The sequence below is a fragment of the Lathamus discolor genome, chromosome 1, assembly GCF_037157495.1.
Source record: "Lathamus discolor isolate bLatDis1 chromosome 1, bLatDis1.hap1, whole genome shotgun sequence".
Lineage (NCBI taxonomy): Eukaryota > Metazoa > Chordata > Aves > Psittaciformes > Psittacidae > Lathamus > Lathamus discolor.
In genome coordinates, this window is record NC_088884.1 from 140270833 (window position 1) to 140290903 (window position 20071).

General features: G+C 40.1%; 1 protein-coding gene across 10 annotated transcripts in view; it reads right to left on the reverse strand.

The window, feature by feature from the left end:
• LIMCH1 (LIM and calponin homology domains 1) overlaps positions 1-20071 on the reverse strand; it is a 182299-nt gene that overhangs the window by 108838 nt on the left and 53390 nt on the right. For all 10 annotated transcript variants that reach the window (XM_065698296.1, XM_065698278.1, XM_065698286.1 and 7 more), the window contains exon 2: positions 10757-10827. In XM_065698296.1, the coding sequence (XP_065554368.1) occupies positions 10757-10827 (71 nt within the window). The remainder of the gene's footprint in view (positions 1-10756; positions 10828-20071) is intronic.

The window sequence follows — 20071 nt, forward strand, 5'->3', positions numbered from 1 at the left end:
ACTGTACTAGTCCTGTCTTCTGCTTACAGCAGAATTTAACACTATTGTGTCCCAAACACAAATGATGAAAGAATATACTATTATACACAAGCAATTCACTTTTTGCGCAGAATGGCAAGGAAAAAACCTCACCTCTCCCTTTCTATAACCTGCAATTTTATTTCACAGATGGAAAACAAATATTACTTCTTTTCCCCCAAAATGCACTAACCTTTTATCCTCACACAGCAACAACCTTATAGAACTATTCTTTTCCATTCAGCCACTGCAACAGGCAGCTTAGGATTTCTATTTACTTAATTTTTTTTTTTTTGGCATTTTTTGTTGTGGTTTTTTTTGCGTTTTTTTTTTTTTTTTTTTTTTTTTTTGGGGGGGGGGGGTTCCAGTCAGAGCACTTCTTACCAAATACTGTAGCTCTGCTTTGATTTCAATCATCTATATGCTTATTCTTTTCAGGAGAAAAAGGATATATCAGCTAAGCATCTTGTTTTCTTTATTACTCAAATGGGAATATATCAGGCACCTTAACCAATATTGCAGGTGAAGATCAAAAGCTACACACAATAACAGAAGTAAAATAAAGAGGTCTTAATGGAAACCTCAAATGCCAAAGCCCATTCTAAATAAATCTTCAAAATGGCTTGTACAGGCTTCCCTGTGAAATATGGGAAAAGGATAAAATGAGAGGAAGGAAAGGAGCAGGGAATAAACAACATTTTAGGTTACCAGTTGGAGTCTGAAGAGGGAGGAAATGGGAAGGGACAAGATGGAAAAGCCTGAGGAAGAAAGGTCTCTATTATTAAAATGTTTACCTCCTGTCAGAAACAGCTCTAAACAGTGTGGCACCAAAACCCCCAGGACTTGCTCACTGCAGAACGTGCCAAAGAGATACTTCTTCCAGAGAAAACTAGCTGCTTCTGATGTATTGCCTGATCTAGAGCAACAGCCCAGATGCCAAACTACTGACTGCCACTAACCTGCCTGAGAAGCCGCACTGTTTATGCAGAGTGTCTCAGTGGTCACCTTCACTCACACAATTACTATCCCTCCCTGCTTCTCAGAAAAGTAACTGAATGCACCACTTCCTACACAGGTCAATACACACACGACAAAACTGTCTATGCCGATTTAGACTCACATAGAGCATATATCTTGATATGTAAAGTCTTGTGACCTCTGATAGATTTTTGTTGAAATACAGGCAAACAGAAACTCTGCCATTTTACACCAGGACCTGGTGCTACGGCCCAGGGGCAAAAGTCTGCATGGGAGAAAACACTAACCTGCACTTTCCCCTGGCACTCCCCTACAACTCCAGTCCCATGCTTTCTTGCTCTGTCAATCCTACCCGGCTCCAGCCATGTCTCAGGTTAAAAACGGATAACTTAAACCATCAGAAATCTTGCTGAATGGATCAGTCTGGACATTAAATCTTTAAAACTATATTTAAAAATACATTTGTATTGCAGTCATCCCTGAGAAACATATGAAAACCACAATGGCAGGACAAGTGTTAGAGGAGCAACACAGAACCCATCAGCTTCTTCATCAGCTGAAACACACACACATTGTTCAGTGCTTTATTTTCACAACATTTACAAGTTAACCATATCACCTTGGTACCCAGTCACAGAGAGCAGCCTTGCTACAACATACAATTGAGGTCCCATCACCAAATCGCTTTAGACAAGTTATTTTCACCACCATTCTTGCAGCAGGAAGACACTTGAAGGCACTTGCTCAAAAAACATACCTAGTTGATGGCACATTAAGATCCTCTCTCTGATCTGTCTGGCCAGTTTAGCAATACTGATCAGTCTAAGGAAGGTACTAAGGTCACAACTGGCAGGTTCAGACAGAGGGCTGAAGCACAGCAGGTCCTGAGTTGAACCGAGTACCCACCGGTTGCAAGCCCAGATTTTCCCAAGCACAAATTTAGCTATTTTTCTTCCTTACATTTTTGTTGTTAAAACAGAAAATCCTCAAGCAGATGTGCATCTTCTAAAAACCAAAACCTTTGCATCACTATGTACCGCATTCTGCTACGCCAAGGTTGGTGAGCTACTGTATAAATGGTCAGTGTGGAACTGTCAAAGTTACAACAGAAATGTTGGTTCTGTTAGGGTTTTTTGTTTGCTTGGAAATTTTGTGGGGTACTATTTTTCATACTTCTGCATCTAGGAAAACAGATGGCAATGGAACAAGTCCAACCAAGCAGTCCTGAGAGACAGCAAAACGGTATGATGTTAAATCGTCCATTATTTTATCCTTTTTCCTTCCCCTTCAGTAAGATACTGCGAATTTAAGGTCTCATTCCACAAGATAAGGGAATTTTGGTTGAAATAAACCATAAAACAATGTCTTTCTGTACCGTTTTCAAAAGGAGACATAGGAACATTCCTCAGGCTTGATTTTTTTTTTGGTAGCTGAGGTTTGGTGACCAGCAGACATTTCAGAGATGACTGACAAAATAAACTTAGGGAGGACTTGGGGAAACTTTCGCCTTCAGCCAACTTGCTTCTCACAAAAATCATTCTGGAGTATTAACAGTTACTTACACAAGAAGTAAAATGACACAGGGAGGAAAAAAGAACAGAAATATAAAGACTAATACTTCTATTGAGCCTTTTGGGTACCTGATATTACCAGAGTTTCACTGCCATGACCAGAGGGAAGAAATTATTATGAAATCTCAAGGAACTTTTTAACTGTAAAAGAAGCAAAGACATGACAAAAAGAAATACAGATAAAATAGTTCTTAGAGTAACTTAAATCAAAATATGATGAAGGAAAACAAAAACCAAACAACAAACCCACAAATCAACAATACCAAACACCCAAAAGACAATAATCCAAGCCAAGATAAAACAAAGCCTCTTCAGGCTCCATCCATAACGCTTGAGTCTCTGTACAAGACCTGAACTATTCTCTAGACCCTTTAAACATTCTCTGCTCTTATTTCTGCCCACCACCCCTAGTATGTATGCACCTGTCCTGACTCAGGACAACATTCTGTTCTTCACTTCCCAAACTCCTCCTGTCAATTTCAGCCCAACATCTACACAGCCATCCTGCCTTTCCCCCGCATCAGGTGCTGGTTTGGATTCTTCTGTAGTTATATGTAGCTGTTATATGAAGCACAGTAAGACACTGCATAGAAGCTAAAACCTTACAGCTGCCTTACCTTATGGAAACTGCAGGACAAAAATGCAAGTGAAAAGCTGCTCTATCCTCACTCACAGGGAGAAGCTAGGCCATTTCCTTCCCCCGATAAAAACCAGCTCTGGTAGGTATGGGAAGAATCAAGTGCTCTATTTGGTGCTGTCCCCAAGGCTTGGCATTCGAAGAGATAAGGTATCTCCACAGCAGAGCAGACAAGCTGAAATCAGTACTAGCGCTGTGTGACTAACTTATTAGACCTTCCTGGGGTTATTTATCACCAGTTAAGAATTTGAAAAACTTTTGCCAGGAAAAGAAGGCATTTCAGGCAACAGCTGATAAAAGATCTAACGAAAAGCACCAAGACAACTGCCCACAAAATTCCTGCAAGAAAGCGTCAGTTAAGAAAATACTCCGAGTATGGCTGCTAAAACCCAGCCTCCAAAAAGCCCTTGTTTCCAAGAGGAATGGAAGAGAAGCACTTTCAGAAAATAAGCTTCAGAAACAGAAAAAAAAGAAAGGGTGAGGTGATGTGTGCTCACAGATCAGTCCAGGCTGGAGGGATGGGTATCCAACAGAGATCTTTGCTCAAATAACAGATCACATTCCTAAAAAGAAAAGCTGACTAATGACCTGATCTTAAAGTAAAAGGGCATTCCATATTTGAGACTTCAGGAAATGCTATCCATAAGTACACCTTAATGGAGACATTTCTCTTTTTAAATTAAGTTTTACAGATTCACATTCTTACAAGCAGCCTTTCAGCACTTGATAATTATTAGCCCAGACAGCTCCAGCATCCACGTATTTTAAACTCATGCCCCGGTGGCAGCTCCTAAATGCCCCCAAATATTGCAAAGGAGAGAAAAATCCACTATTAGTCTTAAAGATGACCAAATCACATTGAAATAGCAGACAATGAAAATTCAAAATATTTTGTTGCAAAGGAAGTGGTAAAGAATTTTCAAAATATAGAGGTCACAAAAACATTTTTGGGAAAACATTCTTCAGGGCTTGCTAACGATGCCCCTGACATTATTTATTTAGGATCAGATGAACAAGGTGCTTTTTTAACAAGGAGGACAGAACTGTGTCCTACAAAGGGCTTATAAGTAAAAGGTGAATAAAGAACTATGCAAATATGTAGCACTGAGAAAACAAGGATGCCAAACACAAAACAGTGTGGGTCTTGCTCTGCCAAAGACTAAAAATATGAAGAACACAGAGGCCTTGCAGAACAGCTCAAGAAAGGCAACCAAGGAAGACTGTGTATAAATAGCTTTTGAAGCTATTGATACAGAACCTACCACTGTAACAACCAACGCGAAGAGCGTCCTATGCACCTAGAGATTTGCAATTCACACACAGTTGTACACTGAGTAGCAGTGGCCATGGATAATTGTCCAAAATACATAGCCAATATAATATCCACTCTTGGAAAGCTGAAACCTCTCACAGGATTACCCTGCTTTGCATTTGAGCAGCACTCCATTTGAATGGGTCAGTGTTCCACAGTCTCTTGCCCTGTCAATTAATCAAGCTGCACTGAAAAAACTCTACTATTTAGTCTCCTGAGATGCATATTATTTTAACATAAATACAAAGATAGGCCATTCTGGCTGTACTCAGGCATGCCCCTCAATGCTATTCTCTTCTCAAGCACACAGCTGAGCATTACGTTTATGTTACACCTCTGACCCCTCACCTAAACCGTACTAATAAATAGCTTTTCATTATAACATGGCAATAAAACTTAAATATAAAAAACTCCAGATTCATATAAAACTGTTTCAGATGTCCTCACATGAACCTAAATCTTAATGAGCCTTGGGGCCCATTCCTCTAAACTGGAGACATGCCAAATCCATGATGCTGATAACATTTTGGCTTTACAATGCAGAGCCTGAAAAACACAGACCAGTCCCTTCTCACCTCAAGGCATGGGTCACACTCAAAACTTCAAGTATGCCTACGAAACTCAAATACCTTCTTAGTTTCCAGGAACAGGAAATTCAAGCAAAAGCTTAATTAAGCGTAACACCTGGGCATCCACTAACTTCTCCAGTAAGCTATCTGGCAAGACAAGAATCTCTGCACTGTACACTATGCAGCCAAGTGCTGAACTGATGCCAGGCCTATGCCACTGACAGACAAGCAGAATAACATATCTGCAAAATCCTACAGTCCACAAAGATGACTATCTGTTTTCCCCTGCTAGGTCTCCATAAGTGGCATGGCAATTTTACATAAGTGACATTAATTTGCAAGAAAAACCTGATTTTTAAACAACCAAACAACTGAAACATGATATATACAGTGAAAACTGTTCTCCATAGGTTACAGTACCACTGACTCAGAAGACAATGTTTTACTATTGCATAGCATTACAGTTGCACTGATCTGGCACATAACCAACCCTGCTGAAAACAGCATTCATGCCCGCCCAAAGCTTGGTCAGATGTACTAGAACCATGATGCAAGGCCAAAGAAACTCTGCTCTCTGAGAAAAAGCAGCTCATTCATCACCACTGACATGGAGAACACAAACTAAGGAGATTTCTTATTTATAGAATAAAATTATTCTCATGACAGAATAAATTATAAAATCCATTAAGTAATTCTTGATCACAGTCACTTTCAGCTCACTCAGATTTATAGCCTCACTTAATTTTTTTAAAATACTATTAATCTATGTGCATGACTAACTTCTTGCTTTTTTCTTTTATTTAAAAGTAAAACCTAAATACTTTCTTGTAGTTTTCATGAGCATATATTCCTAACATGAACAGCTGAAGGGAACTGCCTTTGCTAGATATTGTCCTACATGAGAAAAAGTATAAAACTTTGCCCTTAATTCACTGTATAAGCCCAATTTTGCCAAGATTACTTAAAAGCAGTAAAATACCTTCATATCTGCTCTTTCAAAAATACGAAAAAAAGAGTCGAAAAATCCTGGTTTCAAAAAATATGTATAGTTTCTGCATATCTAAGCTACAAAACACCGTGTGCTAATACACAAATACACAAAATAAGTGTTGCTAAGAAACAAAGAAAAGTTTGGGAAAATGATCATAAGTTGGTATACAGAACTGTATATGCAAGTGGCATCCATCTTTAACCACATACAGTAATTCCTCTTTCTCTTTTATATGTTTATGCTATGACTTCTCAAGGTATGCAGCTAAATATTCATTAAACTTCCATGCTTCAGAAAATTAAAAGATTTATTATGCCTGCATTTACTGCTAAAAGTTGATTTATATACATCTATAAAACAGACACGGAGCTAAACTCTTCTACATATGGTACCCAAGGTATTACACGCAATCATGACACTGCTGGACTCCAATGCAAAGCCAAATCATTTCTATTGATATCTAAATCTGAGTTCAGTTTGAGTTTGTTATTTAAGATCCTTTCCCCAAGATACACGTCCCAGTTGTTACTGTTGTTCTTACTCTTCCGTATGGTTTAGTCCTATTCCTGACATTAGAATCTCATTGCCACTGATACAAACTCTCAGGATTCTTGGAATCTTAGTACTGGTTGATTCCAGAGAAAACTTGAGAGAAAATATGATCCCAACTGGATGTCAGAAGTGCTTACAGATACATTGGATATATTATTAACCCTTTGATACGACTTGGATAGTCATATCAAAGAAAATAAATAACTTGGATTTTCCAAGTCTCACATTCACACAGAGACACCCCGAACTGCGGACTGACCAGCATGAAAGAAGGAAACCTGCAGTAGCAGAGCTGGGCAAAGGGAGGTGGATGTCAAGGAGAATGGAAAAGAACTGCTCACTTAAAAACACACTTGCAAGAATATTAGAGCAGTAACAATGGGGCAAGGTTGCAGGAAGATGTATGCATTTTTGTCTTTATGTAGTAATTTTTACATTATTAATAGCAACTGTTGCATGGTTAGAAATAAACACAACTTCAGCTTCCTTATCTGCTGTTTCAGAACTACGCAAATCAGGGGGCGAATGGATGGAGACAGCAGATACCTTTTCTTTTGCAGTCAACCTTGATTCAGATGCCTGAATCCATAAAATAGGAACACCTAAGTGCTGCAACAACCAAATCTAATTTATTCCTGATTAATCCTCTAGCTTCTCATAATATCTGGGTCAAACCTAAATGTTAAAGCTATGTAAGAAGAAAAAAAAACAGACCAAAACAAAGCCCCACAAACCACAGAATGTGCTGGAGCGGAAATTGGGGATTTCTAGTGATATTTCCTGCTACTGGTGTTGTATTCCTCCCTCATATCGTTTTCCACCATGACCCCAGAAGGGCATATTTGCCCACCCGTGCAGAAGCATAGCCAGGAAACTCCTCAGCCTTTGCATATGAGAATTTAATACACAAAGCAAGAACAGAACAAGAATTCCCTCTGCCTAGCTATTATGTCGCTTACTGAAATCACCATCTGGACTGATGTCAGAGAGCTATGCTAAAAAGCCATTAACTCATTTCAGACAAAGACAAGTCATGGTCACTGGCCTCTCAGCACAGCTGGGTGTCAGGGCATCTACACAAGTGGGCTTTCAAACATCCAGAAAAAAGGAAGGGCTTGTGTTACTCTCAGCTGTCAGCTTGCCACTTCAGGGCACCCTGCACTGTTTAAATATGCTCCTCAGCTCCTGAGTTGAGTGCATCAAGCTATAAAAAGTGTCATGAGGCCAGACTCAGATGCCAGCCACAGCAAAAGCACTACCAGGGAGGCAGGTACAAGGCTAGCACACCCATGCAGGGCTGGTGGTTCATAACATGTCCATTGCAACAGTTCATCACACAGTTTTATTAGCTTTCATTTATTAAGATACCTGGATAGTTGCTAGACATAAATGAATCATTTATAACCACTGCAGTGGTGTCTGCCCAAGTTTTCAGGCTGTGTATGCCACAGGCATAAGGATTGTACAAAACGCTCCAGCCTGTTCCTCCAGCAACAATCCTGCTCTAGACACAGATAAAACACCATTTTGAGCGTGGCTAGTCTGACTGCTTGGAGAATGGACTATGGCATGGTAGGTATCCTACTTTCCTTCCTCGAAATACCTGCAAAGCCAGAAGGTAGCTTGAGAAACTTCTGGGACATTTAAGGCATACTGGCTGTGCCCCTGCTCCTCACATCAGCTTCTAGTTGTCTAGCTGCTGGGATCCCTCAGATCCCGAGCTTGCTTTTAGCCCTCACCACAAAATACAACAGGCAAGGAAAACACTGAAACTGCTATGTGGAAGTAGGGAGCACTTCACACTCACATCACCCACACAACTGTCTGGATACGAGCTGCCAGTTAATGGCGCTAGCACCGACTACTGTCCTATGGAGATAAACTGAGGGAAGTTTAGCTCTTCCCTAAAATTTCAACAGATAAATCAGGTAAACCAGACCAGAGGCAATTAATTCTTTCATCTTCACAAACCTAGGAGAGCTACAATTTCTTTCTTGTCCTCTGCAGCTTATCAGAGATTTTGAGACCAGGTTTTCATCTATTTGTTGAGGTCAGCTGCAATGAAAGCTCAGCAGATTGGAAGGAGGTCAAGATAAAGCTTGAATACTACTAGAATTTGTTCATGAGGTACCCAGGTAGATGTCTGATAAGCCAGAAAAAACCTGTCTAGAAAGACAATATTGCCTGTAGCAGCTTTACTAGCATCTCTTCATTATGCGACAGATAAAAAATTTAACTATCAGTGCTTCACTTGCCAAATGCTGTACTTTTTGAAGATACATTAAGAGTTCTCAGTGTTATACCCCAAATTTCTGTTGATTTTTTTATTTTACAAGGGTCTTGGAACACTTTATTGTTGGTCTTATAATTTGTTCATCATCCAAAAGCCAAACCAGAAGGCCAAATTGGTAGCTCCTTGGTTAATGCTCTGTAGCCTAAAAGAGTTTTATCCACTAACCACAGCTATCAGGAGCTGGATGCAATTCCAACATCATGGCCTCTCAGATTTGAGGTTGAGGAAGCAGATCCCTTCAAACTGATTTGCATTGATCCACAGATAGTAAACAAGGATAAGCAATTTGCCCAACATCACAGAACAATTTAGTAGTATAACCAAGTTTTGTCCCTTGACCTGCTTATTACAGGAGCTCTCAGCCTCCTAAGAAAGACATATTTATTCATTTTGTTAGCAAAACATTAGTTAGTTAAGCTTTCCATCTTAAAGATTTACAGCATTTAAATTAGACTACCACTGCTTACTTGCAGATAAGATTACAATCTAATCTTGAAACACAGATCCCTTACTTTTCATGCAATGCAATTCAACCTTAACTTTTAAAGAGCACTGTGAAGTGATTCAGCACACTGCACTTCCCTTGACAAGTCAGAAGAGATCTTGTGCAAGAGGCAATCCTTAAATACAAAGGGGTAAACTACATGCTCATTCCAAGTTACACAACTTTTGATCAACAAGAACAACTACTTCCCTCGTCCCAAAGCCACTCCTCAGCAAAGACATGCAACTATAATCAAACTAGATCACATAATTTCCTTTCCTGTATATTTTTTCCCCTTTAACAGCTAAAGTTCAAGCTGTCTGACTAATGACACCAGTGAGATATACAACGCTATTTACACAAGTAGGTTTTGAAGCTATCGTAAGCTACCTAGAGTTGAGTTACATGATGTTAGCTCAACTATACTGCTGAAAACGGTTTCCAAATTCCAGTACCTTTCATAGTATAAAACTTAACCAATAGTTTCAATGATCCAGCTAAACGTCTCAGGAGATCTCATTTATAAATTTCAATATGCATTCAGTTCTTCACAGGCTTTTTCCTTCTTATGTGCTAAGTCAGCTTTTATCAACTTCAGTGACAACCCTGCACATTCAGGCAAAGAATTTGGTCCATACACGTGATTCAGATCAGTGGATTTTCAAAAAACTCCTGATGACCTGCCTGGGGTTTTCAAAGAACTATGGGCATTAGGGAACACTTCCAAATTGCTCTTAAAAGTCACCAGCTTTGGTATCTAAGCCCACAACATGCTTTTGGAAGACTCTGCCTAAAAACTAGCTGTTAAAACCACAGAGAGAAATGTGCAAAAGCAAACTTGAGTCTCTTGTCCAAAAATCACAAAACACATCATTCAAATACACCTTTAGGTAAAATTTAGAGGATGCCTAAACTTTCCAGGAACTATAAAAGCAGCTGAGTATTGATGGTATTCAGATGGCTAACTCTTGACAGTGTTTGGACCTGGAGTTGATCCAAAACACCTCACTATAGCAGAGACATCCACAGGCAGGTGTGGAACACCATTTGCCAATCTGTGGTTAACATTTTTAAATAAAAGGAAACCAAAAAGCAAACATCATTTTTACTTTACATAACTAAGGAGCTGGATTGGAGTGAGGGAGGCACTTTGCAAAACCTGTTTTCTTTAATCCACATTTCAATCCTCACTGTAACAATAGCTTTGGCACTGACAGGATGCTGCAGTGAAAGACCTGTGCACAATGTCAAAACTCGCAAAAGGAAACCAACATTGGGACATACGAGCTAAAGTTAATTTCAGCTCTAGTCAAGATTGTATTCAAGGCTCAAAACTGTAAGTGTTACTTACTCACACAGAAGAATGCCGTTTTCTAAACCCGAACGAAAATCCTTCTCACCAAAACTTCTGCCGGTCACTTGCTGCAAAGAGTAGGGGGAAACAAAAGAGTGACATCCATTAGAAAGTGTGCTTTATGAGAGCAATTCATAACATTCAGTTAAAGCACCTGCTGCATAGGAAACATCTGAGCTTTACATGCCATGCCAAAGGATTAAGTCATGTCCATCAACCAGTTTCCTCCTTCCCGTTTCATCGAGGTATTTAACACACAGAACAAAGTATTTGCTCTGGACAGTGCAATTACAGGTTATAACAGAGCTGTGCTCTAGAAGTTTAAAGCAAAACCAACAAACCAAAAATGACAACATAATCTTCAGAGCATTTTAATTATTTCATTCTATAGTGTTCTGAATTTTAAAACTATTTTGTTTAGACAGATTGTGTAGATTTACTGCTTTTTTGCACCATGTTAAAACTCTTGCACTGGGCTTTTGGCCTTTAACCTATTACCTTTCTAGAGTAAGCAAGGGCAATCAAAAGTGTTCACATGAGTAATAGACATTCAGACACACACCACAATAATCCTGCTCATAGTAGATGATATTTCACATCATGAAGTCAATTGTGAGTGTGAATACAAACTCAGTGGAAGCTAAGGTTTATGCACCTACTCACAGTCCTGTCAGGGATGCTTGGAAAAGGAGGTACTTTACGAGCTCTTAAACCAGTCTGTGTTGCTTAGGGATGCACCATCTAGGAGCAGCCTAGGAATCCCAATCTCACCAGAGGGTGTCAGATGCTACAAGCATGACTGAACCCCCATTTATGACTCACTGCCATGTTGACAAAGGCTTGCCATTCATCCTCAAATCATTCTCAACAGATGAAGTGTTCAGTTAAAAGAATACTTTTTATTACCACCAACAAATCTATAAAAATAGTTGCTATGTTTAGAAAGCACTGAACAGAAACAAAACAAAGCAAAAAAAAAAAAAAAGCCTGCTAGTTTTTAATTGTCCTCCAGGAGGTCTTCTCCTCACCCAGCCAAAACATTTACCGGATGCTTATAGAGTTCTCATGGCTTGTATCCAATCTTTCAGCAAGACCCTTGCTCTGGGCGTTGCTTCCACCATAGAGAATAGTGACTTGGGGACACATCTGTCCTTAAGTCTCTATTTTCTCCTTGCTGTTCCATTCAGATTCAAGACCCTTCCCTTCCCAGTTTCCTGTCATAAAGACAGCAGTTTATAAAAACTGACAAGTTTGGCACTTTCCCATGGGATTAGCAAACGCACCAGCTTCACAAATGCTGGTTATAGCTATGCACAGTCTTAGGCAGAGAACAACACTTTTTTTGAATTGAAGGGCAAATGCAAAGCTCAAAACCTAATCCCCACTTAATTGTAAACCTACTGGTTTTTTTAATGTGAAGGAACTTCTCCCAGCAAACTGGTATGACAGTGTGCAAACTCTACCACCCCCCGCCATTATTCTGAAAAGCGCATCATAAAGACATCAGCTCACAATCATATTTTATGCAAATGAACTAAGTAGAACAAGGCAAACCTCAGAAGAAACCAGATGCAATCAGTGTTAGTGAATGATCTTTAACAATTTTAGCTATCTCTAATGATAGCAAATCATCTCTAATCTTGATCTGCTATGACAGAGGGAAATCATGACAATAAACCCATTAGCATTTGGGATGAACAACAGACAGAGCACATCAAAACTGACTCTTCTTTTAACCATAAAGTACAGCAAAGAAAGGAGAACAGCCTGACTCATTGGGGTTTTTTATCTATGCAGGGGGAAAAAAAAAAAAAAAAAAGAAAAATTAGTGTAATCTTCTTTCACTCCTCAATATCAAACGTTCCAGCTATGGAAGTCAATCTTCTTATGTGTTTGTTGAACACCCTCATTCACCAGGGAGCAGCACTGAAACTGTTAATGCAATTCAGGTGAGAATCTACTGCCAAAACCTGTTACCTGAGTACCACTGTCTTTACTGATGTAGGAAGGTTTCATACATAATTTCTGCCCACATTAATAAAATCATGAAATGCAAATGCACAGCTGGAACAACAATGCATCCAGCGGAGGTACAACAGAAACTGACAGCAGGTGAGGAAAGACAGGGAGGTCCAGGAATAGTGCACGTCTGTTTGAAAAGGAACTGGAAGTATATGAGGTATGGAAAGGTTGATGCCTGTTCTAGATGATCCAGCTGCACAGGGGAAACATTAATCAGCCCCAAGTCTCCTGATTTAACCAATTAAAATGTAAAAAAAGTGCAACAGAGAAAGGGTAGAAACTAAAAATAAGCATGAAGATAACATTTTAAATGACAAAGATAAATGTATCAGAGGACCAAAAGGAGCAAAAGCTGGGTCCACCTTTTCCAGAGGAAATTAGAGCTCAGTTTCTTGGCATATGCACACATGTACACCCCTGTCTCTGCAGAGACTGCTTTGGGCCATGCCCTCAAGGACAAGTACACCAGGTCCACAGGCCAGCCTCACGCGCACTGCTGAGATAACCTTTGCTCAGCACACAGGGTGGGAGGAATGAGCACTTTAAGTGAGCATTTAAAGCCCTGCTTCAAGCAGCAGGATTGGCACTCTGACATGCGCAAACAGCATTCCAAACAGCTAAGTATATACTAAAGTTTGCCCAAACTCGTGTTAAAAGGAAAGCAGGTGCATCAGCCATGGCATCACAAAACCTTTGCATGCATCACAGGACCATGCTCATATTATTGACCTAAGCTGTTCTGTTCCCACTAGCATACCTTCTTCCATGTCTGTAAAAAAAAAGCCTCTGGTCTGACTGCCAGATGAAACTCTGAAAACACCGACATAGAGGGACTAGAGGGAAGCACTTATAGTGCTGCTACTGCGTTTAATTGGACAGAAGGAAATTGTACATCTACAGCCAGATACAGAAAAATGGAATACAGGGGAACGGATCTTTAGCCCATCAGCTTTTGTACTACAGAGAAATGGTGTTCAGAACAGAACCTGCACAAAATCAGTCACGGACAAATGCCAAAAACTGAAAGAACATCAAGACCTGGTCTTTCTTCTCAAGGCCCTCTCTAGACCACCACATCTTAATGCACTTTCAAGACACAACTCCACCTGTTACCAGACCAGCACCCTTAGGCAGTGCAGAAGGAAGCAGGATACATGGAAGAGTCCCGTATTCGCTTCTGCAATGCCAGCACATGGTAATTCTCTGCAGTGCAGGGGTACCAAAGCTAGAATGAATCACCTTAAAGGCAAAACACAAGCTATATCCTGCTAATAATTACTAAAAAAGCCTCCCATTTCTTTAATAAGTCCTATAAAGCTCAGAGGGAGCAACCTGCCTTTCCATATCATACTGCAAATTAAAAACAGACAACAGAAGTTAAACTATATATTTTATTATTGTGCTTCTTTCATACGAGGAGGAGTTGTTTCTATTCATCATCTGGATGAAATTTTCTTCTCTGTAAAAAGCTGTGAGCGTCTTCAACCAGGGTAATTATTTGACTGCCGGACATGTTTCTCAGTTTCACTGCCACTTAACAACCCAGAAAATGAACCTAAAAATGAATCTCCAAAAGGAATATTAGGAGACTAAACCACAGCACACTCACTCTGTATCACAAGCTTATGGCAACAACTTTAGTATATATTTACACACAGTAACACTTCTTATACCCAGTTTTGTTCTTGATTAACTCCTTTGTTCATTGCAGTTACTCATACCACTAAATTTATGTCATCGAGGATGGCTGTCATCCAGGCACTAACCAGTGCCATATTACACAACTCTATTTTCACTAAGCTTCAGTTCACATTGTTTTCCTTGTGCTTTTTGGTATTGCTGCTGGTGCTGCCTGAGATGGAGCTTGCAAAGCCCCCGGTGTCAAAACAGCTTAAGGGCAAGAAAAAGAAAAGATGACAAATTACTGAGCTGATGGGATGCTGGCCCCAGGTGAAATTTATCTCAGACAACAAGACATAAGTAGTTGAATAAACACTAGGTCATCAGGGACAACAGTCTGAAAACAGTTACCTTAATTTTCTATGTGCACATGTGAAAATAGCATGTAAAGCAGTGAACAAAAATATAGACACAGCAGGGAGAGGTCTTTGTTACTCATCCTAGGTTTTTGAGAGCTATTGAAGCATGACAGCAAGGAAAGAAAGACTTTCAAAAAGTTTGGTAGGCCATTAATTTCTTTGTATACGGGTATGCTGCATTTCCATCTTGTGCAACCACTATTTACCCTATATGATTTTTCAGGAACCCTGTTACGTAACTAGAAAACATCCTGCTTTTACTTCAGGGTGATGTGAAAGTAAGGCTTAAACTATAATAGTCACTGGTACGTAAACAGTAAGCATTGGATCATATAAGCAGCAGGGAACACAAGCCATCAGAAGAAGCATGACAGTTTTTAGGGCTTCAGGATTTGGTGCCTCTAGAAATTTAAAGCCAGCTTCACACTTGCAGACCCAAATTTTACCACTATTGTACTACTGCTACAGCAGCATGATGGCACTTGGAGACCCTTCACCAGCTCCTGATTCTGCCATGTGTCGGTCACGCGGTGCTCTTCTCTGTCTGCAAAAGTGGACACAATGCATCATCTAGGCATGAGTTCCCTCTCTCTTACTCCACAGCAGAAAGATTTCAATTGCTAAAATCACAGAATATAAGGCAGCCCTGAACAGCTTTATTACAAGTGTAAGGAAGCTAGCTGATTTAGAACAGACATATTTGAAGGCTGCATGAATGGAGCTTTCCAAGAGCAATGAACACCTATCTTCCAGGAAAGCTGAATAATGATGAGCAGTATGCACAAAGCTTTCCAAGGCATTACAGTATCAAGGTAAATTACTACTAAAATCAATAAAAGGGTGAACAACTTAAATTTCTTCTGTGTGTATTTCTACTCTGAAGACAAAACCAGCTTGAGCTCAGAATGACTGACGTGGCCAGCAATGAGCCACCTGAAATTCTGCAGTAAGGAACTTCAAAATTTCAAGACTGCATGGGAGGAAGGAGGGAGATTTCACACTTGGGTAGCAAGATTAATCTGCAAAGAAGGCACTTAACGCTATTTATTTTTAGAGCTTCCACTTCCTGGTCACTTAAGTTTAACCTCAATTTGCAAAGTTTACTAGCTATGGTGAAGTCCTCGCTGTTCTTGTCCTCTGGCTATTCACCCTCATACTACTCTTTAAAAAGCCAGGGAGTTGACTCTCTCTCTTTTACACTTCCTAGGAACTCCAATTTGTTTTTTTAGCAGCAACAGAATGAAACAGTGGACAGCATATTCTCTTCCATTTGCTTTAAAATCCCTTCTGCAACATGTCAGTTGAATTAGCTGACAGTTCTGTGTCAATATATAGCATGCGAAACCATACCCACTGACTCAAACATACTCCCAACCCCTTTGGTGGGCCCAATTCTAAGTCCTCATTGAAGGAATGACTTCTTTACTACAGGATGCTAGTCGGTGACTTTTCCACAAAGGGAGAAACATCTAAAAACCCTCAACAGTTGCTGATATTTTTTTTTCCTGTCCTTTGCACAGTTTAAGTGAGGACAAGATCCTCTGAATGGACACATGCACTTACATTTAGCATGTAGGCTGAAAGAACAGGTTCAGTGAGTACCCCATTTAGCAAACATGACGAAACACAGAAATGAGAGTAAAACAAAGGTACCACCAGACAGAAATTTCCACTCCAGGTCTCCACCATCCCTATTCTTCCTATTACACAAGAATTTATCAAGACAAAGACAACAGAGCTCCACTTATACTCAAGCCAAGCCATAAGCCAACTCTGAACTACTGCAGAAGACTACTCTGTGACTCAGGCCCTGAGTTTAGCAGGTCTTTGACAACTCCCCCTCAAAGTCTTCTTATACACCAACAGAGAGATCAGCCTCAGTGTAGTTGGACTACAATTCTGCCTGCTGAAAGGCCAAGACATGATGGGAGAAGACAACTACAAGCAAACAAGGCTTACTGCAGCTGATAAACCACAGGCATCACTATACTCCTCCTTTCCCCATTAACATACCACTGCCATCAGCAGCTATTGCCTACCTAAGGCTTTAAAGTCAAGTCTGGAAAGGTTTTGTCCTTACTAATCCTCTCCATCACCAGAGCTTTCCACACTGAAATTCTGCATTACTAACAGTAGTATTATACACGCAGAGTTGCCATACGTTGTTTGGATTTATGATCCTGCAGAGCCACAAAAATTTCTGCCAGGACATCTGGTAGTATAATCCCTGGTTTCTGGCTGGCAAGCTGCTAAGGAGTGTTAAAGTTTCATGATAGAGTAAAATGAGCCTCCCTTTTCATCTCCCCTCCCTAATGCTGTTTGTATACATTCCCAGGTGCTTTGTCAAAGGTTGCAGCCTTCCCTCTGGGGTGGGGTGGGGCAGAAAATGTTCCATTCAAGATTGAACATTTTGTGGAGAAAGAGAGCAAAGAGCACCAAGTGAGAACTTAAAAGCAATTCCCATCCCTCTTCTCTTGGCTGCAGTGCAAGCCCTGAAAGCTTCACCTACCAGCAGGTCATCTGTTACACCCAATTTGTATTTGACAGTCAGTAAATTTGTATAGCATCATTGTTTTATGGGTAACTAGATTCTTATCTGTACTTCAAGCAGTATTATCAAAATTAGATACCAGATGGCAGAACACCCTAAGATACCTGGTTGCAATCAGTGGTTCAATTTAGGATTCTTTTCCTTGCTAAAGCAAACAAGCAAACAACCCCCTACTCAAACAAAACAAAAACAAGAAGAAAAAAAATGGAAAATAAAAGATTAAGGTCTCTATGAGAAAAACATTTCCTGTACTTTGGGACCCACCATGCCTTTGTTAGTTTTCATATGAATTAAAGAAGGGAGGAGGAGGAGGTGTAGGCTCCTACCACATATTTATCAGTAAGATGTCCATCCTCCCTGACTGGGGAGAAGGAGAAATGAAGCATTATTTCAACAAAATAACTTGCATTTGATGAACGCTACATCTTCCCGTAACAGTATGTTCTTCAGCTCTGTACTCATTTCTGTAAAAACAAGACCCCATGCAGACAGTCAGAGGAGCAGAGATCAGGATTAGCGTGTACAGTGTGGAGCCAACACATACAATTCACAGAAGATGGTGTAAGATGCACTTCCTTAATCCAAGGTCCTCATTTAATCTGGGTCCTGGCTGTCTGGAGAGCCTGGCTTCGCTCTACACCATCTGGAGAAAGCTCCCTATTCAGCTACTCCTTTTACTACTGCTCAACCTAGCACATTTCAGGGTGAACCAGTGCTTAATGGCAGTTCCTGCATCTTTGAAGGGAAAAAGAACAGGTGACTACTAGTTATCATGAGCACCCTTTCCCAAGGTCTTATTTTCTTACTCAGGCTAAGCAAGCAGTCTGCTCATTGAAAAATGAAAGGTTATGAATTTTCCAACCTCTTTAGTATGATTCCCTGGGGCTTGCCATAGCCAGACAGGCACCCGCACTGCCTTCCATTGTCCTTCTTTAGCTGCATGCAGAAAAAAGAGTTTATACAGGGAACTACTCTCAAACCCAGTAACTACTGATTTAGCCCTTATTATGTGCCTAACATGATCCTTCCTGAACCTGAAATCAGTGCCGATGGAGCAATACAACTGGCTACTGAGCTCAGAGTAGCTGTCAGACCAACACATGTCGTATCACCAAGCCAAAGATTTTTTTACCAAAGGCCAGGAAAATTTTTTTCCTTTGCCACAGGTTGATTGCAATAGCAACTACCCAGCAAAACAGGAAACAGGGCTTCTGGACGTCTCTAAAAGTGCAAAGAATTAGAATAGACATTGGTTTATCCTTTAACTCCTTTTTCTAGTTGCAGTATCCCACAGTCTTAAAAAACTGCTCCTGCAAAGTATATGCTACATTGCATCATCTACATGTTAAAACTGAAGTATCTACTAAAAAAACTCTCTGTTTTCTCTCCTCCAGCTTTAGAAAGTTTAGGCAGTCCTGAATCAGAAGCATTTAAAGCTCTGGCAACTAATTACAGTCACAGAGGCTGCGCAAAACACAGGCAGCAGGCTCCTCACTGAGCCCAAAGTCTCGTTTCACACTCAAAGCAATGAAGAGATCAACAGCTCTGTAGGACATCTAGATTTGTTAATCCCCACTTTACATTGCTCTAACCTATTTTGCATTATCTCTGCATTTACATTTTACAAGACCACTGCACTGCTACTTCTTGGACAACCAAATTTTTGACACCAGTAAGATGCTTTTTGCCAGGAACATGCATCTTGGCGGACAACTTTAAAAATGTATATATTTAAAGCTGGACAGAGACAGGAATACAAACATACAAGAAGCTGCAAGTTAAGAGATGCCCAATAGCAGAAGCACTTCAGCTTATCAACCACTGTCAACACAGAAGCTACCAACGCTCAGCACTGTTACTGAGCTTTTGCAGTGAAAAATGTCTGCTGGGAGACACCAGCCCCCCTTTTTGAAGAAATTAGGTGATCACTTGAGAAAACCATTACTGAATTTAACCAACCATTTAAAGATGACACTTAATGTCTTTAGGTCTCAGTGGAGCCTCTGAAATGCCGATGATGAGCATGACTAGGAATCAGTCTACCTTGAAGCTTTTAAATTTAATGTCATCAAGTCATATCACAAGCCCATATGTAAAGTGTCCCATTTGCAGTTCTGTGCAATTTAAATACATATAGAGATATAAAAGTATAGCTCAGCAAGACATTTTGAGGCCTGGTTCTCCAGACAATAAGCCTGGAAGCCCAGAGCAAGCAAAGAAGGAAACTGTCTATGGGAAATAAGTCACCTCACACACACATTGCTGAAGAGCATGATTCTATCTATTGTCAACATAATTCTGAAAAACTTTGCCCCTTTCAAGTAAAAGAGAAAGAGGAAAAAAAAAAAATCAGTGCTTCTGACAGCAATATCAGAGCTCCTGCAATGTTCCCTCTGAACTCAGGACTGTCACTTGGCATGTTCTCCAGCAGGAAGAGAGATGTGTGCCATAGCTTTGCAGTCACTTGCAAAGAAACCATAGTACTGCTGGCTTCTAAAAACGGAAAATATGTGCATTTTAAAAATCACAGAATGAAGAAAAATTATCCACTTTCCTGCAGAAAGAATGCTATCTTTAATTCAGCCATACACTTTTAAAGCCTTCATTAATAACTCCCTGGAAGTAGATCTATTTTGTTCCTGCCTCTATAGAGACAGAGCTAAGGGAAAGTATTCACACTCTGCTTTTCCAGCTAAGCCA